The sequence below is a fragment of the Chelonia mydas genome, chromosome 2 (assembly GCF_015237465.2).
Source record: "Chelonia mydas isolate rCheMyd1 chromosome 2, rCheMyd1.pri.v2, whole genome shotgun sequence".
In the NCBI taxonomy this organism is placed as follows: Eukaryota; Metazoa; Chordata; order Testudines; family Cheloniidae; genus Chelonia; species Chelonia mydas.
This window is the reverse complement of record NC_057850.1, coordinates 149759105-149785521: the sequence shown is the minus strand read 5'-3', so window position 1 is coordinate 149785521 and position 26417 is coordinate 149759105. Positions and strand designations below refer to the sequence as shown.

At 45.9% G+C, this 26417-nt stretch overlaps 1 protein-coding gene across 5 annotated transcripts in view; it reads left to right on the top strand.

Moving 5' to 3' along the window:
- Window positions 1-26417, top strand: part of INVS (inversin) — a 212542-nt gene that overhangs the window by 116859 nt on the left and 69266 nt on the right. For all 5 annotated transcript variants that reach the window (XM_037893419.2, XM_037893418.2, XM_043540330.1 and 2 more), the window contains 2 exons: window positions 10116-10296; window positions 18260-18369. In XM_037893419.2, coding sequence (XP_037749347.1) covers window positions 10116-10296; window positions 18260-18369 — 291 coding nt within the window. The remainder of the gene's footprint in view (window positions 1-10115; window positions 10297-18259; window positions 18370-26417) is intronic.

Genomic DNA, 26417 nt, shown 5'->3' with positions numbered 1-26417 from the left:
CTATGCACTTTGTCATTTTGAATGAGCCATCTCTTAAAAATAGTGGGATTGCTTTTTCATCTTTCTGCCTTATATTCCACCTACTAAGCGGTCCAAATGCGCACAATGACAGCCAACTGTACCCAGGAAATAACAGAGTGAGGGAAGAGACTTAATTCCCTCCCTTCGTTCATTGTTTGGCTCGAGTAAAAACAATTTGGCAATGTAGTAGAACTGTAAGCCATACTTCTATTATTTTTCTAAAATTTATAATAGCTTGGCATTTGTAAAAACATTTCTTCTAATTGTGTACTTAGTTAATAGGAGAGATTCCTATTTCCCAACTCTTATTAATATACTAGATTAGACGAAACTTTGTGGATAGAATCTGTCAAATTTAACCCAGCTGTTGTGCCTGACTACTAACTTGTGGCTATATCCAGTGATAATTTACAACCTAGTTTGGTATACTGGTCTTGGATGATTATTATTTGTGGGGTTTTTTATTTGTTTGTTTTGCATTATTTTCTAGTAAGGCACAGATAACTAATATCTACTGATTAAAAGTCTATAATTAATGTTTCCAGTGCATGAAACTGAGAACTCTTCTAGTGATTACTTAATATGGCATAGATAGTTAAATATTTACTCATAATATTACATCCAAAAATGACCATTAAGCTTTAAAATAAAGTAATCAAATGTTAGGACATTCCAGTAGTTAATATTACTAGAAATCAATGAGTCAGAAATGAGGAAATTCTAGAGTTATGGTTTATATTGCAACGTTAACTCATCCAGGTTGCACCTGTGAAATATGGTTAAATATAACCCCAAATGTATTTGTGTTATTTTATCTATTCAATAAAATATACAAGATGTGCAACATGGCTGAATTAACATTGCAGTATAAACAGTAACTATGGAATTTCCAAACTTTTCTCCTCTTGATTTATCATTCTCAACGTTGAAGCACTGCTAGTTTTTGCATTTAATATTTACAACATTTTGAAAAGGTAGGTGATTTAGGACCTGTTCCAATATCCGTGGGAACTCAAAAGCTCCCTGTAATTTAATGGGAATTGGATCAGGCAGGCCCCTTTGTTACTAGGTGCAGTGATCAGAATGTCTTCTAGTTTTCACTGGAGCTCCCCTTTAACATGCAGATTTTTGGATACAACCGTGTACAGTATTTTCTCTTAATAATTTCCCATTTATCATGGTCTAAACCCCACTCTGTACTACAGAAAGTTATCCTTGCTTAATGTCTCATGGCAAATTCTTCGGTTACACCAGTGGAGTTACTCTGAATTTTCAGAAGTGAAACAGAGCAGAATTTGGCTCCAAGATTTTAATTCTTTGCCTTTATGTAGGAGATTTCCTGCCCTGCAAGCTGAATTCCACTGTGTAACACTGAGTCCTGTTTTGTTATTGTTATCCCTTTTTGACCCAAGCACCTAGCCAAACATTCAGAATCTGGTAGGTTATTCCAGTTAAGAGAAGAAATTGATCGTAGGTATTTCTTTGGTGCAGTTTTGCTTATTTACAAAAAACGTACCAAGTCCCGTGTCTCTGAACACAGAAGGAATAAAATAGCAGGAAACAGCTTCTTTTGCTCACAGCACCAAGAATGCTATTTTCATCCTGCACCTCTCACCCAAAAACCTCTCCTCAGGTTTCTTCCAGGGTCATACATAAGGCTGCGATTTAGTCTCCGGTATTTTAAGTAAAAGTCACGGACAGGTCAAGGGCAATAAACAAAAATTCACGGCCCGTGGCCTGTCCATGACTTATACTATAAATACCCTGACTAAACCTTGGAGCGGCTGTTGCTGCGGGGGGCCGCTGCTGTGGGGGGCGTGCCCATGAATCCCAGAGCGGTTGTAACTTGACCCATAACAAGGTTTCCCCAGCTCATAACATCATTTTGCTGCGGGAGGGTTGTTAAAAGACACTCCTATTTCGTAGGATAAGTGGAATTTTAAGGACTGCACTTAGTTGAGCATGTGACATGGGACACATTGAAAGCCCTGGGGTTGTGTTGTGCTGATATTGAACGGCTAGCAAAGAATGTTGTTCTTTGAGTGCTTTCTTATGTCGATTCCATTCTAGGTTTGTGCGCGCACACGTGCATCGTCATCGGCGATTTTTGCCTTAGCGGGATCCATAGGGTCAGCTGTGGCGCCCCCTTGCGTGCCGCACTCATACATCCCAATATTATGCGCCACCAGCCCTACGCCCTCTCAGTTCCTTTTTACTGCCCATGGTGGTTGGTCAGAGCGCCTTGGCTTGCATAGCAAGAGCGTAAGCGGTTCTTAGCCCATTGTTAGTCCCATTCTATATAGTTTGTAGGTACTTAGTTAGCATTTAAAATAAGTGTTAGTTGTTAGTTTAGTGGTTAGAGTCCCAGCTGCAACTTCACCTTGGAGCGGGGCATGCCCCATTCCCTGGGCTTTAAGCTGTGTTTGTCATGCAACTGGCCAATGCCTATCACTCACTCCAATAGCAGCTGTTTGAAGTGCTTGGGGGAGTCCCATATAAAGGATTAGTGCAGGATTTGCAAAGACTTTCTTCCCAGAACCCAAAAGGAGAGGGACATCCGCATGAGAGCCCTTCTGATGGAGGCCGTGCTGCATCAGGTGTCAGAGCCCTCCTGACCGGATTCCACTCCTAGCACCTCGGCATCGGTGCGAAGTGCTTCACTGGCACCAGGATCCTCCCAGCACCGTTCCCTCTCACTGGTGCCCAAGAAGCATCTGAAGAAAAAGGGCTTCCCATCACCATCCGAGAAAGGGAAGGGCGCTCTGGGCAAAGGACCTAGTTCAGGCCACATGCCTGCCCCAGAGCTACAGGGGAGTACCGCTACACTCAGAACCCATAGCCCAGCCAAGGATCCAACTCCGACTCCCGGGAGCAGTAGGGGATCCCAGCTTCTACGTGGAGCTTCATTGCCTGAGACGGCCCAAGCTGCCAAAGACCGGGTGAGCCTGCCAGTTCTGCAAATGTCGCAACAGGCACTGGAAGTGGCTACAGCCCTGCAGCCCAAGGGCAAGCCAGTCATAGGACTTCCCCAAAGGGCAGAGGAGCACCATCGTCCCTGGATCGCAGGCGTTCGTCCCCATCCCCAAGGCCTAGGACCTTGGTCACCGGCTAGAAGGCCCAAGTCCCCAGCACCATGCTCTCCTTCCACAAGGCACAGATCCCTGGAATCGAGGCACCGGTTCCTGCGCTCCTGGTACCGGACAACCTCCTGCCTACGATCACTTTGGTGCAGATCTGTGTCATCCAGGCAGTCTCCTAGGTGCCGGTCCCCGCCAGTGCAGGACTGCTCGCCACCGTGGCAATGATCTCCTCTGCCTCGATACCCCTCGAGGGACTGGCAGCAATCCCCGCCCTCTAGAGACCAGTCTCCAACAAGAGTTACACACAGGCACACACAGGCCTCCACAGCCCCACCCTGGTCACCAGAAGGAGACTGATCTGTGTCGGAGCTGGGGTTCAGCCCATCGCGAAGGGGTACAAATCCCCGTCGGCCCACGAGACCAGCACAGCACCAGCAGCATGGCAGCAGGGACAGTGGCCTGCTTAATGGCCATGTTGGAACCCTTGAGGGGTACCAGTGATGCTAGTTCCATACTCCCACCGCTCCTTTGTGGCCGCTTCGGACAAACGACCGGCACTGGGCTCAAAACACAGTGCAGAATCCTCCGCAGGGACAACTCAACAGGCACCAACACCCAAGGAGCTGTCTTCAGAAAGGGTAGGGGAACCCGCCCCTCCGCCGGTGACGCCCTTGTCGTCTTCGTCGCTGGACAAAGGGCCGGGCCCTCCCAGACTGGCAGTCCCCCCGACAACTTTAAGGAGCACCAGGCTCTCCTTAAAAGGGTGGCAACCAACTTAAACATTGAAATTGAGGAGTTGGAGGAGCAATCAGACTACTTGTTCAACGTCATATAGTTCCTCAGCCCGCATTGCACTACCTGTCCACCCTGGGGTCCTAAAGATTGCTAAAATGCTGTGACAGACCCCATCTTTGATTCTGTCCAAAAGGGCAGACAAAAATATTTCGTCCCTGCAAAGGGGTTTGAATATCTCTTTATGCACCCACCAGTCGCTGGTCATGTCCGCAGTTAACAAGAGGGATAGGCAGGGCCAGGTTAGCAGCACACCAAAAAATAAGAACGCCAGATTACTAGAACTCTTTGGCAGAAAGATTTATTCAATGGCCAGCCTACAATTCCAGGTATCCAACCACCAAGCCCTGTTGGGCAGGTACAATTTTAATTTATGGGACTCCCTTATCAAGTTCAGGGAGGCCCTTTCACAGGACCTGGCCCTCGAGTTTGCCACGATCCTGAAGGAGGGAAAAACAGTGGCAAAGGGCACTCTCTAGATGTCCTGGGATGCTACAGACTTGGCCTCCAGGGCGGTTGCCTCGGCGGTGGCCATCAGGTGCAGCTCTTGGCTACAGTCTTTGAGGTTATCCCAAGAGATGCAGGCCGCAATCCAGGAACTCCTGTTTGAGGGTGTGGGGTTCTTCTCTGAGCTCACTGACGCCAGGCTGCATGGCCTTAAAGAATCCCAGGCCATCCTGCAAGTGCCGGGCCTCCACACTCCGCAGCAGGCCAGAAAGCAGTTCTGGCCTCCTCCGCCTCAGTCCTGGGAAGTCTTCCTGGCAGGGTACCTACAGGAGAAAGGACAAAGACAAAGCATTTAAGCACTGCGTCCCTTTATCCTCTCACTTGTCAGCTCAACCTGGTCCTTTGAAACACCATGGGGGCCAGAGACAGGAGTTTTGAAGGTGCAACCGAGGACGGCGCTCCAGTCAAGTACCTGGATCCACCCTCGCGTTCTTCCCTCAACTGCCTGCGCCCCTTCCAATCGACATGGTCATGAGTGACATCGGATCGTTGAGTGCTCCACACAATAACCTTGGGCTACACCCTACAATTCTCGACTGCCCCTCCCTCCCGCCCCCCTTCCCCGTCCCTCTCCAGGGACCCTTCTCACGAGCAACTCCTCGCTCGGGATGTGGAAAACTTCCTAAGGTTGGGAGTGGTGGAGGCGGTCCTTTGGGATAAGAAGGAAAAAGGATTCTGCTCCCAATATTTCCTAATCCCAATAGCAAAAGGGGGCCTAAGACTCATCCTGGACCTGCGTCACCTCAAAAAGCATCTCAAGAAGTTGAAGTTTTGCATTGTCTCCCTGGCCTCCATGATCCCCTTCCTGGTATGCCGCCCTCAATTTAAAGGATACATATTTCCATATTTCCATTTTGCCAGGACACAGATGGTTCCTCTGTTTTGTGTTGGGCCAGCGCCATTTCCAATTCACAGCGCTGCTCTTTGGTCTCTCGTCAGCCCTGAGAGTGATTACAACGTGCATGGTGACAGTGGCCACTTACCTGAGGCATCAGGGTGTTCAAATTTACCCGTACCTCGGCAACTGGTTGATCAAGGGCAGGTCTCGGCATCAGGTGCGGCAGCACCATGATCTGGTTTTCTCCACATGTTGCGATCTAGGCCTATTGATAAACAAGAAAAAATCAACATTAGTTCCAGTGCAGCGCATAGAGTTCATAGGAGCAGTCCTCAACTCTACTCGGGCCAGGGCCTTCCTCTCCGAAGCCCAATTCTGCGTTTTGTCAGACCTAATCTCACATATGCAAACCCACCCTCTCACTACTGCTTACACATGCTTGAGACTGTTGGGCCACATGGCGGCCTGCACTTACATGCCTGGCTCCATTTCAGGCCCCTACAGTCATGTCTGGCATCGGTCTACGTCCCCAACTGATACAATGTAGACCAGGCAGTCAAGGGTCCAGACCACATACTGTCATCATTCGCTTGGTGGTTGGACTCCCCATCGGTGATGGAGGGAGTCCCCTTTGCGGCCACGACCTCATCGGTTACCCTGGTCTCCGATGCTTTGGATCTGGGGTGGGAAGCTCATCTGGGCGATCTTGGCATGCATGGTCATTGGTCGAGTCACGATCGCTCCTTACACATAAATGTCAGGGAGCTCAGAATGGTACGCTTGGCCTGTCAAGTTTTCCTGCCTCATATAAAAGGCAAGGTGGTTCAAGTCCTGGCGGACAATACCGCCACTACGTTCTATATCAACAAGCAAGGCGATCCTCAGCCCTTTGCCAAGAAGTCCTCAGACTCTGGAACTTCTGTATTCAGCACGCAATTCATCTCATGGCCGCTCACTTCCCTGGGGCCAGAAACACTTTGGCAGATCGCCTAAGCAGGACCTTCTCACCTCGCCACGAGTGGTCACTCCATTCAGAGGTGGTCAGCATCATTTTCCAAAGGTGGGGGACTCTTTCCTGCTTCTGTGGTCATGGGCTCAGATGTACGCCTTCCCTCCAGTGCCATTAATCCATGAAGTCCTCATGAAGATCAAGCAGGACAGAGCGAAAGTAATCATATTGCTGGCTTGGCCATGCTAGCGCTGTTTCAGCACACTGCTGAACCTCTTGGTGGCCCCCCGTTACAACTACCATTCTGGCCGGACCTGTTCTCTCGAACTATGGCAGACTGTTGCATCTGAACCTGACAGCACTGCATCTGACAGCCTGGCTGCTGCATGGTTGAATGCAGAAGAGCGGCTGTGCTTGGCTGGTATCCAACAGGTCCCGTTAGGCAGCAGAAAGCCCTCAACCAGAGCAACCTACCAAATGGAAATGGTTTACATGGTTTACATGGACTTCGGATAAAGGCATTCCACCCAAGAGGGCCTCACTGCAGTCAATCCTGGGTTACCTCCTGCATCTTAAGCTCCAGGGTCTGTCTCTTTCATCTGTTAAGGTCCACTTGGCCACTATTTCAACTTTTCATCCTCCACTCGAGGGCAGGCCAGTTTTCGCCTGTGATATGACTGCCAGGTTCCTCAAGGGCCTAGAGCACCTATACCGTCACATCAGGGACCCCATTCCTCTGGGGGACCTAAATCTTGTGCTGTTGCAGCTCATGGGAGCCCCCTTCGAGCCTCTGGCTTCCTGCTCCCTCCTCCTCCTCTCCTTGAAGGTCGCTTTCTTGGTGGCAATAACATCTGTCCACAGAGTCTCCGAGATTAGGACACTTAGCTCGGAGCCACCCTACACAATGTTTTACAAGGACAAGGTCCAACTACGACCGCATCTGGCCTTCCTACCCAAGGTTGTTTCCCAGTTTCATATGACTTAGGACATATTCTTACCTGTCTTTTTCCCTACATCGCATGAGTAGAAGGAGGAGCATGGGTTGCACTCTATGGATGTCAGAAGACCCCTAGCCTTCTACATGGAGAGAACCAAACCTTTCGTTAAGTCACCACAGTTATTCATCACAATGGCCCACAGGATGAAAGGTTGTCCAGTGTCAGCCCAGAGAATCTCATCTTGCATTACTGCCTGTATCCGCTACTGCTATAAGCAGGCCACGGTGCCTCCTCCGGCAATTGTAACTGCCTACTCAACCAGGGCACAAGCCTCTTCAGCAGCTTTCCTAGCCCAAGTGCCAATCCAGGATATCTGAAAGGCTGCCATCTGGTTGTCTGTCCACATATTTACATCGCGTTATGCGTTTACCCAGCAGGCCCGAGACGATGCTGGCTTTGGTAGAGCAGTATTGCAAACTGTACGATCATGAACTCCGAGCCCACCTCCAGGGATACTGCTTGTGAGTCACCTAGAATGGAATTGACATGAGCAAGCAGTCGAAGAAGAAAAAACGGTTACCTACCTTTCGTAATTGGTGTTCTTCGAGATGCGTTGCTTGTCTCCATGCCATTACCCGCCCTCTTGCCCCTCAGTTGGAATTGCCGGCAAGAAGGAACTGAGAGGGCCTAGGGTCAGCGGCGCCTAATATATTGATGCATGAGTGCGACACTCAAGGAGGTGCCACAGCCTACCCTACGGATACTGTTAAGGCAATAATCTCTGATGACTGTGCACATGAGTGCGCATGCACCTAGACTGAATAGACATGAGCAACACATCTCGAAGAACAGTTACGAAAGGTAGGTAACCTTTTTTTCCGTTGCACCTACCTTGTTCTTTTTTCAGAAGTATATAGTTAGAGACCATACATCTGCAATACTTGATTAAATAGTTTAATTCATTTTATGTTATGCTTTTAAGAAAACATGAGAAACAAGTCAAGTCTTTACATGCAATGTTTTTAGAATTCTTCATACCTAATTCAATGTCCAATGTTGCTTATTATATGAAATGAAACTGTGTCAGCTGATCAGATTGGTTGACCATGACACATTTTTAAAGGTTTTTAAATGATCAAACTTCAGCCAGTTAGAAACTCATGTATTTATAGAACTACAGTGTTTAAAAACAAAAAATACCTGAAGGCTCTTAAATTTCCTTTGTAACACTGTGTTGAATAGTATCTTTAAGAACATAAGAACGGCCATACTGGGTCAGACCAAAGGTCCTGTCTTCCGACAGTGGCCAATGCCAGGTGCCCCAGAAGGAATGTACAGAACAGGTAATCATCAAGTGATCCATTCCCTCTCACCCATTCCCAGCTTCTGGCAAACAGAGGCCAGGGACACCATCCCTGCCCATCCTGGCTAATATCCATAGTTCTTTTTTTAACCCTATTATAGTCTTGGCCTTTGCAACATCCTCTGGCAAAGAGTTCCACAGGCTGACTGTGCTATGTGTGAAGAAATACTTCCTTTTGTTTATTTTAAACCTGCTGCCTATTAATTTCATTTGGTGACCCCTAGTTCTTGTGTTATGAGGAGTAAATAGCACTTCCTTATTTACTTTCTCCACACCAGTCATGATTTTATAGATCTCTACAATATCCCCCCTTAGTCCTCTCTTTTCCAAGCTGAAAAGTCCCAGGCTTATTAATCTCTCCTCATATGGAAGCCATTCCATACCCCTAATCATTTTTGTTGCCCTTTTCTGAACCTTTTCCAAGTCCAATATATCTTTTTTGAGATGGGGCGACCACATCTGCATGCAGTATTTAAGATGTGATCGTAACATGGATTTATATAGAGGCAATATGATATTTTCCGTCCTATTACCTATCTCTTTCTTAATTATTCCCAACATTTTGTTCGCTTTTTTGACTGCTGCTGCACATTGAGTGGATGTTTTTAGAGAACTATCCACAATGACTCCAAGGTCTCTTTCTTGAGTGGTAACAGCTAATTTAGACCCCATCTAAATTATTATTTATATTTTCCAATGTGCATTACTTTGCATTTATCAGCATTGAATTTTGTTGCCCAGTCACCCAGGTTTGAGAGATCCTTTGTAGCTCTTCGCAGTCCTCCTGGGACTTAACTATCTTGAGTAGTTTTGTATCATCTGCAAATTTTGCCACCTCACTGTTTATCCCTTTTTCTAGATCATTGATGACTATGATGAATAGGACTAGTCCCAGTACAGATCCCTCGGGGACACCACAATTTACCTCTCTCCATTCTGAAAACTAACCATTTATTCCTACTTTTTGTTTCCTATCTTTTAACCAGTTACCAGTCCATGAGAGGACCTTCCCTCTTGTCCCATGACAGCTTACTTTGCTTAAGAGCCTTTGGTGAGGGACCTTGTCAAAGGCTTTCTGAAAATCTAAGTTCACTATATCCACTGGATCCCCCTTGTCCACATGCTTATTGACCCCCTCAAAGAATTGAAAATGGAGCTTCGTGTTTTAGAAAGGGTGCAGGGGACACCACCACTAATATGTGGTAAAGAGGAGTATCTTATGCGGTGGAGCAGTGGGACCGTCTACACAGCTTTTTAAACCTGGAAAAAGTGATCTAATTATGTGAGGAGATCTAATTATGGTTTCCACAAATACTTGAGTCAGTCCTTTAAGGACCTGTGTATGGATCTGTTCACACTACATAACCAGGGCAAAACCCATTGGTGTAAACTGAAAATGAAATACTGCAACAGAAGCTTGGGATAGATATCAAAAACATATTTGACAGTAACTGCAGATTTAGTATAGGTAACTGGTTATAAAACTATCCAGTTCCTGCTGTACGGATTAGTGACACTTCATCTCTTGCCTATTGTGAGGCATTTTCCACTATCCATGAAGGGTATATAATTTTTCTTTCAAACTCATATAACATATTTTTATGTTTCTGATGTCTTTGTTAAACAGGATGCTGCTCCCACAGAATCTTTATTGAACTGGCAGGACTATGAAGGACGAACCCCCCTTCATTTTGCAGTTGCTGATGGGAATGTGGCAGTGGTTGATGTCCTGACCTCTTATGACGGCTGCAATGTGACATCTTATGACAACCTCTTTCGAACTCCTCTTCACTGGGCAGCTTTACTGGGTGAATTGAATAACACTGAATGCAAAACTTACTTAGGGCCATTGGCAGTTTTTTATCCTGTCTCCTATTACTATTAAATTCTTGCCTGGCACTATGCTAACTAATCTTTGTAGAATAATTATGATAGGCTATCAGACTAATTGGGAAGCAAATTCCAGAGACTGAGGACCTCCACTGAAAATGTCCTATACCATCAGACCATGCATTCAAATCTGAGAGCATATTAGCTATTCTCAATTTAAATGGGATGGAAAGGCAGTTTCTCAGGCCTCAAACCAACCAGGACTTTAAAGATCAATATCAACAATTTGAATTACATCCTAATGCTTAGGGGGAGCCATTGCACTGTTTGGATCACTTGTGTTTTATGCTTCCTATAGCTAACACAACTGAGCAAGTGGGCCACCTCGTTCCGCACCAACTGTTCCTTCAGAATGATCTTCAAGGGTAACCTCTCATTGAGTCCATTAGAATAATCCCATCTGGAGGTACCTAGAGACTCAGCCCAGAGGAACAGAGAAAAGCAGCTGCAGCAGGTACAGCTACACCATGAGTGGTCAGTTGGAGGAAGATGAGGCCCAAATGGGGTTACCTTTCTCACTCATCAGAATCAGATCCAGAACTATTTTTAAGGGAGAGCCCCCACTACCACCACCTTTGGAGGCTCCCAGAGCTTTGTGGCTTGGGGAATGAAGAAACTCCTAGGATGATCCACTCAGCAGGAGCAGAGACAAGCACCCAGAGTAGGGACTTTCAGACACTGATGATGTCATCAGTAACTACTTTTTAGAGTTTTTACTCTGGACGCTGTTTTCCTTCACTGATTAGCTGCTTGCTCCAACGCCTTCCCACCCCCTCCCTCACAGTCTCTTTACTTCAGCCCCAATTCACTTTCTTTCTATGCTCCTCCTCTTTCCCTTTCTTTTCTTAGCCCCCTCCCTTCGGTGTTCCCTCTCCCTCTTTCCATGTAGCTAATCCCAATTCCAGCAAAAACCCCACTCTCAAAAAAAAAAAAAAAAAAGTGGAACTAACAAGACGTTTGCAAACCATCATGTTTTTCACTCTGCTTGTATGTTTTATTCCTTCCCTCAATCCATTTTTTGTCTTGTCTGTTATACTGTAAGCTTTTCAGGACAGAAACCATTTCTTATTCTGTGCTTGTACAGTTCCTAACACACTGGGGCCCAGATCCCTACTGGTCTCCTTAAACACTAGCACACTACCAATGAGAGATAATTACGCAGATAACTGTGACAAAACCACATCAGAGAGAGTTGTTTGTAACCATCATGTGAAATAAATAAGCATGACCTTTCTGGCAACCAAAGCAAGGAGTAATAAGGGATCCAGAAGATCCCCTAAATGGCACTAGCCTGGTACTTGGCAAATCTGGGTTCCTGTAAATCCAGCTTCCTGTAAGACCTTGGACAAATCACTTAGTTTCTCTGTGCTTAAGTTATCCATCTATGAAATGGGGCTGATAATGCTTTCCTTTTTCACAGACGATATTAAAGCTTGTAAGTGATATTAAAGATTATATTGGTGATATTAAAGATTGTAAGTTAGTCAGAGACTATAGTAATGGGAGTCAGATAATTACCTTAGATAAATCTAGATCCTGCCTCCAGTCATCCAGAGATTTGTGTGGATTGAACTTCAGTTCACCTTCTTCTAAATTTCTGTCTTAATCAGGCTTCAGAGTAGCAGCTGTGTTAGTCTGTATTCGCAAAAAGAAAAAGAGTACTTGTGGCACCTTAGAGACTAAATAAATTTGTTAGTCTCTAAGGTGCCGCAAGTACTCCTTTTCTTTTTGTCTTAATCAGGAATTTCCAAAGACATCACAGCTCCCAGGTTGGATAAGAACATAAGAATGGCCATACTGGATCAGACCAATGGTCCAACTAGCCCAGTATCCTGTCATCCAACAGTGTCCAGTGCCAGGTGCTTCAGAGGGAATGAACAGAACAGGCAATCCTCAAGTGATTCATTCCCTGTTGCCCATTCCCAGCTTCTGGCAAACAGAGGCTAGGGACACTTCAGAGCATGGTTTTGGATGAGAGAGACAGAACTGTATGTTATCTGTATACTGCCCCCCAAGCAGACCCACAAAAGCATTGAATTGGAGGGGTGACTGACTAGGACCCAGAAGAGCACTGTACAAGAGAGCCCTTGAAAGAAATGAGCAGTTACCAAACATCACCCTCCTGGATCTTTAAGAAGAAGGAACAGAATCACTGAAGTGCCAGCCACTACTGCTATGGTCTGTGGTTGAGTTAACAGAACCTCTTGAACAGAGATATCTAAAAGCATCAGCGTGGACACCTAACATTTGTCCATTGCTAAGACTAAATCATTAGCCAAATGAAATCAGTGCAATCTGTGTACTATATCATAGCTGAAAAGTTGGTTGAGAGGGATGACAGATTTCCATGGACTCCAGAGGATACTGGTGTTGCCTGGCCAGCATATTTTCAATAACCTTACCGCAAAAAGGTGGATTAGAAACAAGTAATAGTTGTAAAGTTTGTCACCATCAAGAGGCTATGTCTTGAGCAAGGGCCTAACAACCTCTCATTTACAAGAAGCTGGCACCCTACCCTCCTGTAGGGGCATTCAGGATCTCAAAGAACAGTAGAACCAATAGGCCAGATCTTTAGCAGGTCTAAACCTGCTCTATTTAAGTCAATGGAGTTATGCCAGTTTACACCAGCTGAGGATATAATCATTCATATTACTGATTGTATATGATTTTAGAGCTGGCTCTTCTCTCCTCACAAGGGTTTTTCAAAGCTTAATAAGTTAAACTTTGCACTTCACCTGAAATTGCAAAATGTTACATTTGTGATAAGTAGTATAATGAAAACTTTAGCATGAAAGGAACTGATTTGTTTTGATTCCAGAACTTGTGAGTAGCAGCAGTGCTCAGTAGATGAATATCAAGTTCTCTGAAACTGTAGGTATACTAAATGGCTTTATTTGTGAACGAGTGCAGCAACCAGAAGAAACACTGATGTCCCTGCTCCTCTCTGATATACCAGTCATTTAATGTGAAGAACACATTACTTCTAGTTATGAAGCTTTGCAAAATTCTGCTAATAAGACCTTTTCAGGCACTGTGAGGGCAAATGGGCATCTTTTGTCTCCATGAGATAGTGTGTGATATTCATCTCTCATGCTACTACCTTTTCCTTCCCAAAACCCGCAGTTCAGCCAGGAAAAAATACAGTTGGATTTTTTTATCTTTCTAATGTTGCTATTACTGACTTTTTTCCATTAACATATCCAGTCTGAGTCTCTGTAAGGCCAGTTCTACACTACAAAATGTTGTCAGCATAGCTATTCAGTGGGGAGTGTGAAAAAACACACCTACCAGCTGACGTAGCTTTGTCAGCAAAACCCCAGTATAGACACAGACAAGGTCACAGACAAGGTCAACTCCCACACTGCTGTCCTGGGCAACACAGCATGGGGAGAGGTGAGCAGCCCTCCATGGTGAAAGAACAGGTTAAGGACTATTTAGAAAAGCTGGACATGCACAAGTCCAGGGGTCCAGATCTAATGCATCCGAGGGTGCTGAGGGAATTGGCTGATGTGATTGCAGAGCTGTTGGCCATTATCTTTGAAAACTCGTGGTGATCGGGGGAGGTCCCAGCTGATTGGAAAAAGGCAAATATAGTTCCCATCTTTAAAAAAGGGAAGGAGGAGAACCCGGGGAACTACAGACTGGCCAGCCTCCCCTCAGTCCCTGGAAAAATCATGGAGCACGTCCTCAAGGAAACGATTTTGAAGCACTTGGAAGAGAGGAAGGTGATCAGGAACAGTCAACATGGATTCACCAAGGGCAAGTCATGCCTGAGCAACCTGATTGCCTTCTATGATGAGATAACTGGCTCTGTGGATCTGGAGAAAGCAGTGGACATGATCTATCTTGACTTTAGCAAAGCTTTTCAAACAATCTCCTACAGTATTCTTGCAGCAAGTTAAAAAAGTATGGATTGGATGAATAGACTATTAGGTGGAGAGAAAGCTGGCGAGATTGTTGGGCTCAATGGGTAGTGATCAACGGTTCGATGTCTAGTTGGCAGCTGGTATCAAGCGGAGTGCCCCAGGGGTCGGTCCTGGGGCCGGTTTTGTCAAACATCTTTATTAATGATCCGGATGATGGGATAGATCACACCCTCAGCAAGTTCGCAGATGATACTAAGCTGGGGGGAGAAGTAGGTACACTGGAGGGTAGGGATAGGGTCCAGAGTGACCTAGACAAATTGGAGGATTGGGCCAAAAGAAATCTGATGAGGTTCAACAAGGACAAGGGCAGAGTCCTGCCCTGAGGACGGAAAAATCCCATGCACCACTACAGGCTGGGGACCGACTGGTTAAGTGGCAGTTCTGCAGAAAGGGACCTGAGGATTACAGTGGATGAGAAGCTGGATATGAGTCAGCAGTGTGCCCTGGTTGCCAGGAAGGCTAACAGCATATTGGGCTGCATTAGTAGGAGCATTGCCAGCAGATTGAGGGAAGTGATTATTCCCCTCTATTCGGCACTGGTGAGGCCACATCTGGAGTATTGTGTCCAGTTTTGGGGCCCCCCCTACTGAAAGGATGTGGACAAATTGGAGAGACTCCAGCGGAGGGCAACGAAAATGATCAGGGGGCTGGGGCACATGACTTACGAGGAGAGGCTGGGGGAACAGGGCTTGTTTAGTCTGCAGAAGAGAAGAGTGAGGGGGGATTTGATAGTAGGTGACCAGATGCTAAATCCAAAATATCGGGACTGCCACAGCGGGAGCGCCTTTTCAATTGTTACACTCACCCGGCACGTTCGGCGGTGGGAAATAAATCTTGCTGACGAAGAAAGAAGTGCCCGCCGACGAAGTGCCACTGAAGACCCAGATGTGCTGGGTGACTATAACAATTGAAAAGGCGCTCCCCGTGCCTCTCACCGCTGCCTAAGCAAAAAAAAAAAAAGCTGCACCCGAAACAAAGTATCGGGACAAACTGCTCAATATTGGGATAGTCCCGATTTTATCGGGACGTCTGGTCACCCTATTTGATAGTAGCCTTCAACTACCTGAAGGGGGGTTTGAAAGAGGATGGAACTCGGCTGTTCTCAGTGGTGGCAGATGACAGAACAAGGAGTGATGGTCTCAAGTTGCAGTGGGGAAAGTCTAGGTTGGATATTAGGAAACACTATTTCACTAGGAGAGTGATGAAGCACTGGAATGTGTTACCTAGAGATGCAGTCTCCTTCCTTAAAGGTTTTTAAGGTCCAGCTTGACAAAGACCTGGCTGGGATGATTTAGTTGGTGTTGGTCCTACTTTGAGCAGGGGGTTGGACTAGATGACCTCCTGAGGTCTCTTCCAACCCTAATCTTCTATGATTCTATTATTTTTCTATGCCAAGAGAAGAGTGATTCTGTAAGCACAGCCAATGTTATATTCAGGGTAGTGGTATTAACATGTCGATAGAAAAAATCCTTCTGTCGTCTTATGCTGTATCTGTGCTCTGGGGCTCCATCTGTATAGCTGTACCAACATAGCTATACCAGCAAAGTATTTGTAGTATAGACAAGGCCTAAGTTATAAAGTTGTATATACAAACGCTGTACGTTTTATAAGTTACCAAACACAGAACTGGGGACATAAACCTTGTACTTTCATCACTCATTAAGTTTCCCTTTGAAACACTAGCCACATGTTCCATGTATCGCCTGTTAATGAAAGTTTTAGTCTTTGTGGCCATCACCTCAGCCAGAAGGGTAGATGAGCTTGGAGCCCGACTGGCAGAGCTTCCATTCTCTGTATTCCATAAGTACAAAGTCTCATTAGGATTACTTCCAAAGTTCACCCCAAAGTACTTTCAGAGTTCCAGTTAAACCAGTCAGTCCACTTCTCTGTTTTTTCCCTGAAGTCACATGCATCTGAGGAGGATAGAAGACTTCATTCCCTCGACGTACGACGAGCCTTGGCCTGCTACCTGTAAAGGATTAAATCAATCAAAAAATCACCTAAACTGTTTCTCGCCATAGCAGAATGACTCCAAAGTCAAGCTATATCTCCCCAGAGGATCTCTAAATGGATCTCGTGCTGTATCCTACTCTTCTACCAGCTGTCACATCTTCCTCCCCTCATGGATAAGGGCTTATTCTACAAGAGCACTAGCGAAATCGGTGGCATCGCTTCAGGATGTGCCTCTACTTGACATTTGCAAGGTAGCTAAATGGAGTTCCATCCACACATTCATGAGACATTAGGCTCTAATACAGGACTCCTTAGCTGATGCATCCTTTGGCTCAGCGGTCATTCAAATGACTCTGCAACCTGCATCCTCGCACTCTACTTGAGTACTGCTTGTCATTCACCTGCAATGGAATGCACATAAGGACCAGCACTCAAAGAAGAAGAGAAAGTTAATTATCTTATAGTAACTGGAGGTTCTTTGAAATGTATACACCATCTGTATGCCACTACTCGTCCTCCTTCCCCTCTGCTTCAGATCATTCCTGGATTTACAGTAGAGAAGGAACTGGAGAGGTGATTGTACTTCTCCACCCTTTATACTAGGGGTGGCCAACCTGAGCCTGAGAAGGAGCCAGAATTTACCAATGTACATTGCCAAAGAGCCACAGTAATACGTCAGCAGCCCCCCACATCAGCTCCATCCCCCAGCACTTCCCGCCCACCAGCAGCCCCACCAGTCAGCGCCTCCCATCTGCTGCAATCAGCTGTTTTGCATGCTCAGGAGGCTCTGGGGGGATTGGGGGAGGAGTGAGGGCATGGCAGACTCAGGGGAAAGGGGCAGGGGCCTTGGGGGAAGGTATGGAGTGGGGGCAGGGCCTGGGGCAGAGATGGGGGTTGAGCAGTGAGCACCACCCAGTACATTGGTAAGTTGGCATCTGTAGCTCCAGCCCCGGAGCCAGTGCCTATGCAAGGAGCCGCATGTTAACCTCTAAAGAGCCGCATGCAGCTCTGGAGCCACAGGTTGGCCATCCCTGCTTTATACCCTTGGCTCAAGGTACAACAAGAGCAATGGCACATGCACAGACCAACAGACGCTCGTTGCAAGAATTCTCCAACTCCAGGCACATAAAGTGCATGTGCACCCACAGTGGAATACAAATAGGGACCACACATCTCAAATAACCTCCAATATCTGTAAGGTAAGTAACTTTCTCATGTAGAATTCATTTAATGAGTTGGAACATAGAGTTGAAATAGTGGGTGTGCTTGGGGAAACTGGAGTTTTGGGGGAAGAAATTAGAATGCTTACAAGAAGTTTTTCAAATGATTGCAAGAAATAATATCCAGAGGCCAAATCTTGAGGTTTTTAGTTGTTTTTCATGTCGTTCTCAGTCAGATTACCATGATCTTCAATGGGAATTCTGCGTGAATAAAAACTGAGTAAGGACCTCCAGGCTTGATTCCCACAACACACTGTACCTTGAAATGAAATTGCTGGTTTAAGCAACACGGGCAACCAAAAGCACATCATCCTAGACCACGGCTCACTTTGCTGCCTTGAGCTGACCACTGGGTCAAATTCAAGGTTTTGGTTGTAATTTCCAAAGCCTTGTATGGAAGTATCCATCTCACTTATTACAGTATAGTAGACTGTTGTCTAACAAAGTACTATTGATGGTGTAGTAATAAACTATAATAGCCTTTTGTCTTTTACTATAGATTCTAAATGGCCTTTTCCGCAGTTTCATTTCCCCAGGCCATCATGGTTCCCTGGTGGCCTGCAAAAGATGAGGGTAGAAGGAACAGTGAAACTAGAGCACCATTGGCAAAAACAGCATGCCAAGTTGGACAATTGCAACATAAAGCTCATGTGAAATCTTATGATTTTATTTGAATGTCCCAGCATTTATTAATGTTTCTTAAGTAGGAAAGAAGACTTCAGAGCAAAGCAACTAGTCAGCTGCATACATTATTCATATGTTAATTTCTGCTCTTTTGTCAGGCCATGCACAGATTGTCCATCTCCTGTTAGAAAGAAATAAGTTTGGAACAATCCCATCTGATAGCCAAGGGGCAACACCCTTACATTATGCAGCACAGAGCAACTTTGCTGTAAGTATGGTATATCTGAAACGTAAAGCAAAGTATTTTAAAATATAACATAGATTATACAAGTTATTGTCTAATAATAATTATCATGTAACAAGGGGTCAGTCCTGGGGCCGGTTTTGTTCAACATCTTTATTAATGATCTGGATGATGGGATAGATTGCACCCTCAGCAAGTTCGCAGATGATACTAAGCTGGGGGGAGAAGTAGGTACACTGGAGGGTAGGGATAGGGTCCAGAGTGACCTAGACAAATTGGAGGATTGGGCCAAAAGAAATCTGATGAGGTTCAACAAGGACAAGGACAGAGTAGAGTCCTGCACTGAGGACGGAAGAATCCCTTGCACCGCTACAGGCTGGGGACCGACTGGCTAAGCAGCAGTTCAGCAGAAAAAGACCTGGTGATTACAGTGGACGAGAAGCTGGATATGAGTCAGCAGTGTGCCCTGGTTGCCAGGAAGGCTAACGGCATATTGGGCTGCATTAGTAGGAGCATTGCCAGCAGATTGAGGGAAGTGATTATTCCCCTCTATTCGGCACTGGTGAGGCCACATCTGGAGTATTGTGTCCAGTTTTGGGGCCCCCCCTACTGAAAGGATGTGGACAAATTGGAGAGAGTCCAGCGGAGGGCAACGAAAATGATCAGGGGGCTGGGGCACATGACTTACGAGGAGAGGCTGGGGAAACAGGGCTTGTTTAGTCTGCAGAAGAGAAGAGTGAGCGGGGATTTGATAGCAGCCTTCAACTACTTGAAGGGGGGTTCCAAAGAGGATGGAACTCGGCTGTTCTTAGTAGTGGCAGATGACAAAACAAGGAGCAATGGTCTCAAGTTGCAGTGAGAGAGGTCTAGGTTAGATATGAGGCAACACTATTTCACTAGGAGGGTGCTGAAGCACTGGAATGGGTTACCTAGGCAGATGGTGGAATCTCCATCCTTAGAGGTTTTTAAGGCCTGGCTTGACAAAGCCCTGGCTGGGATGATTCAGTTGGTGTTGGTCCTGCTTTGAGTAGGGGGTTGGACTAGATGACCTCCTGAGGTCTCTTCCAACCCTAATCTTCTATGATTCTATGAAATAGGATAGCCCTGAGAACAGATTTTTAATGGTTTGTAGAGTAATCTGTATCCAGACGTGTGTTCACAAGTTTTATTCAGTTTTCCTGTATTGTGTGTTATATAGATGATAGATTTCAAAATGTTAATATCAAAAATATATATTAAAAATTGTATATTGATTTTGAAACTTTTTCAAACATGAATACAATAGTCTATATCATAGCGTCCTGGTAACTGCATGTAATAATAAAGATCGAGGTGCTAAAGGAGCGTTCAAGGACGATAAGGCTATTGCAGAGAAGCTAAATTAATTCTTTGCATTGGTCTTCACTGCAGAGGATGTGAGGGAGATTTCCACTCTTTTTAGGTGATAAATCTGAGGAACTGTCCCAGATTGAGGTGTCATTAGAGGAGGTTTTGGAACAAATTGATAAATTTAAACAGCAATAAGTCACCAGGACCAGATGGTATTCACCCAAGAGTTCTGAAGGAACTCAAATATGAAATTTCAGAACTGCCAACTGTGATATGTAACCTATCACTTAAATCAGCTTCTGTACCAGATTACTCGAGAATAGCTAATGTGACACCAATTTTTAAAAAAGGATCCAGAGGCAACTCTGTCAATTACAGGTCAGTAAGCCTAACTTCAGTACCAGACAAACTGGTTGAAACTGTAGTAAAGAACAGAATTGTTAAACATATAAATGAACACAATTTGTTGGGGAAGAGTCAACATGGCTTTTGTAAATGGAAATCATGCCTCACCAATCTTTTAGAATTCTTTGAGTGTCAACAAACTTGTGGATAAGGGTGATCAAGTGGATGAATAAAGTAAGCAGTCATGGCATAAGAGAGAAGATCCTCTTATACATCAGTAACTGGTTAAAAGACAAGAAACAAAGGGTAGAATAAATGGTCAGTTTTCAGAATGCAGAGCGGTAAATGTCCATTGATGTGTACTTGGATCAGTACCATTCAACATATTCATAAATGATCTGGAAAAAGAGGTAAACCATGAGGTGGCAAAATTAGCAGACGATACAAAATTACTCAAGATAGTTAAATCCAGAGTAGACTGCAAAAAGTTACAAAGGGTATCACAAAACTGGGTGATTGGGCAACAAAATGGCAGATGAAATTCAAAGTTGACAAATGCAACATATAATGCACGTTGGGAAAACATAATCCCAACTATACATACAAAATGATGGGTCTAAATTTGCTGTTCCCACTCAAGAAAGAGATCTTGGAGTCACTGTGGATAGTTCTCTGAAAACATCCACTCAAAGTGCAGTGGCAGTCAAAAAAGCTAACATAATGTTAGGAACCACTAGAAAAGGTATGATAGGGTATAATGAAAGGTATAATATGATAGAAAATATCATAATGTCACTATTTAAATCCGTGGTATGCCCACACCTTGCATACTTGAGTTCGGGTCGCCTCATCTCAAAAAAGATATATTAGAATTGGAAAAGGTACAAAGAAAAGCAACAAAAATTATTAGGGTATGGAGAGATTAAAGAGACTGGGACTTTACAACTTAGAAAAGAAACGACTAAGGGAGGTTATGATAGAAATCTAAAAAATTATGAATGACGTAGAGAAAGTAAATAAGGAAGTGTTATTTACCCTTTCATGTAACTCAAGAGCCAGGGGTCACCCAATTAAATTAATAGGAAGCAGGTTTAAAACAAACAAAAGGAGGTACTACTTCACAAAACCCACTGTCAACTTGTGGAACTCATTGCCAAGGGATGTTGTGAAGGCCAAAATTATAAGTGGGTTCACAAAAGAACTAGATATTAGTCAAGATGATCAGGAATGCAACCCCATGCTCTGGGTGTCCTAAGCCTCTAAGTGCTGGGAGTGGAGAACAAGGGATGAATCACTCAATAACTGTCCTATTCTGTTCATTCCCTCTGAAGCATCTGGCACTGGGCACTATCAGAGACAGAATACCGGGCTAGGTGGACCATTAGTCTGGCACAGTATGGCCATTCTTATGTTCTTAGAGGAATGACTCTCGAGCCTCATTCGGGGATGCATACATTCAACACCCTGTTCACTACGAGCTTGCCCCTGCTCTGTGGTGGCTCTAAGGCCTGATCTACAGTACGCGGTTATTTCTGAATTAGCCGAGTTAATTCGAAATAAAACCAATTCTGTCCACAAGACCAAACCATTTTTTTTATTTAAAGGGCTCTTTAATACGATTTCTGAACTCCACCTCGGCAAGTGGAGTAGCGCTAAAATCAAGATTGCAGTTCCGGGTTACAGGTACTGTGAATGCAATTCAACGTTACTGGCCTCCGGGACCTATCCCAGAATGCTCCCTTGTGACCGCTCTGGACAACACTCTCAACTCCGATGCACTAGCCAGGTGGGCGGTAAAAGCCCCAGGAACTTTTGAATTTCATTTCCTGTTTCGTCACCATCAGCACAGTCCACCATCACAGGCGACCATGCAGAGTCCACCATCACAAGAGATCAAGCAGACCCAGATTTGCAGACGAGCTCCAGCATGGTCCGAACGGGAGGTACTGGATCTCATCACATGTTGGGGAGATGAATCTGTTATGGCAGAACTATGTTCCAAAAAAAGAAACGCAAATACGTATGCTAAAGTCTCCAGGGCCATGACGGAAAGAGACTACTCCAGAGACACAGAGCAGTGTCATACAAAAATCAAGGAGCTCAGGCAAAGTACCAAAAAGCCAGGGAGGCGAATAGGCGCTCTGGGTCACAGCCCCGTACGTGCCACTTCTACCGTGAGCTGCATGCAATATGGGGGGTGACGCCACCACTACCCCACCACTGTCTGTGGACACCTGCAAGGGGGGAGTTGCACGGAGGTAGGAGGATGAGTTATTGGAGGACGAAGAGGAGGAGGAGGACAGTGCACAGGCGGCAAGTGGGGAATCCGTTTTCCCCGCTAGCCAGGAACTATTCTTAACGCTGGACCCAATAGCCTCCCCCCACTCCCAATGCAGGCTCCTGGACCATGACCCTGGAGAAGGCACTTCTGGTGAGTGAGAGCCTGATTGGAGCCGGGGGGTGGGGAGAAACCCAGTTGTGCTGGGCTGTTCGCGTTTAGTTTAAAGGGCTCATCCCTGCTTAGAGCCTCATCGGAGCCACATGGGGTGTTGGGGGGCGGGGGGTGAAGCAATCATCCCTGAGAGCCTGCAGGCCCTCCTTTTATATGGCAAACCCACCAGGCATTGCTTGCTATGGGAAAGGGGGCCTGGTAGTTTGAAAGCATTGAAATGAATGCGGAAGAAGCAGAACGCTGCATGCCCCTAGGGCTTACCATGGCTGCCTGCAAGCTGAATTCTGTTGCCCAGCCGCGTGTGATGGCTTACTCACACCAAAGTGGCAGGCACTTCAATATAACAGGCAAAATGCGACCTTGTACAGAAAGAACATGTCCTGTGTACGATGAATTGCCTGTTTCACTGAGAAAGTGTCCCCTTTGTTCTCTAAAATGTATCTTTTAAAATACTACCCTCCCTTTTTCTCCTCCCGCAGGTGCAAATGTTTCAACGCGGCCCCTATCTACTACGTCCCAGAGGTTGGTCCAGATTAGAAGGCGGGAAAAACAAACTCGGGACGACATGTTCGCTGAGCTCATGCAGTCCTCCTGCACTGATAGGGACCAGCTGGATGTGTGGATGCAAACAATTGCAGAGTCCCATAAAGCGTTAAATGAACACGAAGAGAGGAGGGACGCATGCGATAAGAGCAGGCAGGATGCTATGGTCAAGCTCATGGGGGAACAAACTGACATGCTCCGCTGTATGGTGGATCTAATGCGGGAAAGGCAGCAAGACCACAGACTGCCGCTGCAGCACCTGTATAACCACCCTCCCTCCCCCCCAGGTTCCATAGCCTCCTCACCCAGACACCCAAAAACACGGGGGAGGCTACGGGGACCCACACACTCAATCCCAGAGGGTTGCACAAGCAGCAGAAAGCCGGCATGTCTGAAATTTTGATTTGGTTTCTGGACTTGTCCTTCCCTCCTCCCCCAGGACCCTCCCTCCATCCCCCGATCTACCTTCTGATTTCTTTCAATGTGTTGTGCAACAAATAATAAAGAACGGTTTTTAAATACTTGTGACTTTATTTCCTTTCATATATATAGAGGGTGGGTAACTTCAAGAGAAACAAACACAACTGTCACAGTGTACCCTGGCCAGTCATGAAATTAGCTTTCAAAGCTTCTCTGATGCACAGGACGTCCTGCTGCGCTCTTCTAATTGCCCTGTTGTCTGGCTGTGCAAAATTGGCCGCCAGGCGAGTTGCCTCAACCTCCCACCCTGCCATAAACGTCTCCCCCTTATTCTCACAGATATTGTGGAACACACAACAAGCAGCAATTACAATTGGAATATTGGTTGTGCTGAGATCTAACCGAGTCAGTAAACTGCACCAGCGTGCTTTCAAATGTCCAAAAGCACATTCTACAACCATTCTGCACTTGCTCAGCCTATAGTTGAACTGCTCCTTACTACTGTCCAGGGTGCCTGTGTATGGCTTCATGAGCCATGGCATTAAGGGGTAGGCTGGGTCCCCGAGGATAACTATAGGCATTTCAACATCCCCAGCAGTAATTTTCTGGTCTGGGAAGTAAGTCCCTTCCTGCAGCTGTTCAAACAGACCAGTGTTCCTGAAGATGCAAGCGTCATGCACCTTTCCCGGCCATTCCACACTGATGTCGGTGAAACGTCCCTTGTGATCCACCAGTGCTTGCAGCATCATGGAAAAGTACCCCTTGCGGTTTACATACTGGCCGCCCCGGTGTTCTGGGGCCAAGATAGGGATATGCGTTCTGTCTATCGCCCCGCCACAGTTAGGGAACCCCAGCATATTAAAGCCATCCACAATGGTCTGCACATTTCCCAAAGTCACTACCCTTGATAGCAGCTAGTCAATGATTACGTTGGCTACTTGCAGCACAGCAGCCCCCACAGTAGATTTGCCCACTCCTGACTGACTGGTAGCTGTCAGGCATTGCAAGCTTCCGCAGGGCTATGGCCACTCGCTTCTCAACTGTAAGGTCTGCTCTCATTTTGGTGTCTTTGTGCTTCAGGGCAGGGGACAGCAAGTTACAAAGTTCCATGAAAGTGGCTCTACAGATACGAAAGTTTCGCAGCCACTGGGAGTCATCCCATACCTGCAACACTATGCGGTCTGTGCTTGTTTCCCGGGCCCAGAATCGGCGTTCCAAGGCATGAACTTGGCCCAACACCACCATGGTCTCCCAATCACAACATGCCATGCTTCTGGGAATGTCTGTGTCCATGTCCTCATCACTATCGTAATCGCACTGTCGTCGCTTCCTCGCCCGGTTTTGCAGGTACTGCACATACTGCTGGATAATGCACGAGGTATTTACAATGGTCAAAACTGCAGTGGAGATCTGAGCGGGCTCCATGCTTGCTGCGCTATGGCGCCTGCACTGGTAATCCTGGAAAACGGGCGCAAAACGTAGGAGAAAAGAATGGCAGTGGAAGAGGTGCTGTTCGGTTCATGATAGCCGAAAAAAATTGGGAAATGGTTGTCTTCTGTAGCTTTCATGGAGGCGGGAGCCCAGGACAGACAACATGGAGAAGCTCAGTAGTGCGGCAAGAGCGGGAGAGCAGAGTTGGCGGCGGAAGCTGTGCTGCTCGGTTTACGATGGCCAAGCAGAGTTGGCAGCGGAAGTGGTCGATGAGGAAGAGAAAGAGTAGATATTTATAGAGATTACATAGAAAGACGAGAGGAAATGCAAGGTGTATTCATAGTACCAGGAGAGAAGCGGTGCACCGTACTACACCGTCTGCTGCAATCATGATGGCGTCTGCGCGCCAAAAAGGTGCGGAACGATTGTCTGCCATAGCTTTCACGGCCGGAGGAGCAACTGATGACACACACCCAGAAACACTCGCGAGAATGTTTTTGCCCCATCATGCACTGGGAGCTTAACCCAGAATTCCAGAGGGCGGCGGGGACTGCGAGAACTGTGGGATAGCTACCCACAGTGCACAGCTCCGACATTCGATGCTAGCCTCGGTTTTGTGGACGCACTCTGCCAAATTCACACGCTTTAGTAGGGACACACAAGACCGAATGTATAAAATCACTTCCGAAAATTCGAATAGAACAATTTCAAAATAATTTCGTACTATAGATGTACCCTAAGATGATTTACCCTTCGCGAGCACAGTTCCCTTTCAGAAAGGATCTCTGTTGCTATTGGTGTTATCTGTACAGACAACCAGGTTCAAGCTGCCCATCTCATCTTCTACCAAGCTACAAACCCTCCCTTCAGAAGACAGCTCCATTAGCTCCTTCCCAGTTTCAGGAGCTACTGGAATACATTAGGTTGAACTCAAAAAGTAGCTTATTCACTGTGCAGAGAGCTCAGGAAATCAAGATGAACTCACCAGTATAGACCCATTCCTGACTGTCCTGAGCTTGGCACACTTTGATAAATTCATTGAATGCAAACTTTCTCGAATTATTTCCACAGAGGTACCTTTTAACATTTATTTTTTTCCTTAAGTTCCCTCTCCCAAGCTGATGCTTTGAAAGAAACCTTACTGCCCCTTCCTTTACTACAGACGTTAACTACAGAACCAGCATCAGGTTAAATGAATGGGTTTATTTGGAAAGTAGGCCTTCTTGTTCTGCAAGTTAGATTCATAAATTCATAGAATTTAAGATCAGAAGGTACCATTCAGCCATGTAGTCTGACCCTCAGTCTATTCAATTTCTCCCAGTTATTCCAATATTGAGCTGATCCACTTACGTTTGACCTAGGGCTAGTCTACACTAGAAGCGATACATCGGCACAGCTACACCGATGCAGCTGTGCTGCTATAGCGCTTATGGTGAAGACCCTCTATGCCAACAGGAGAGAGCTCTCCCGTCAGTGTAATAAATCCACCTCTGCCAGAGGTGGTAGCTACGTTGGCTGGAGAAGGTCTATCCATCACATAGCGCTGTCCATA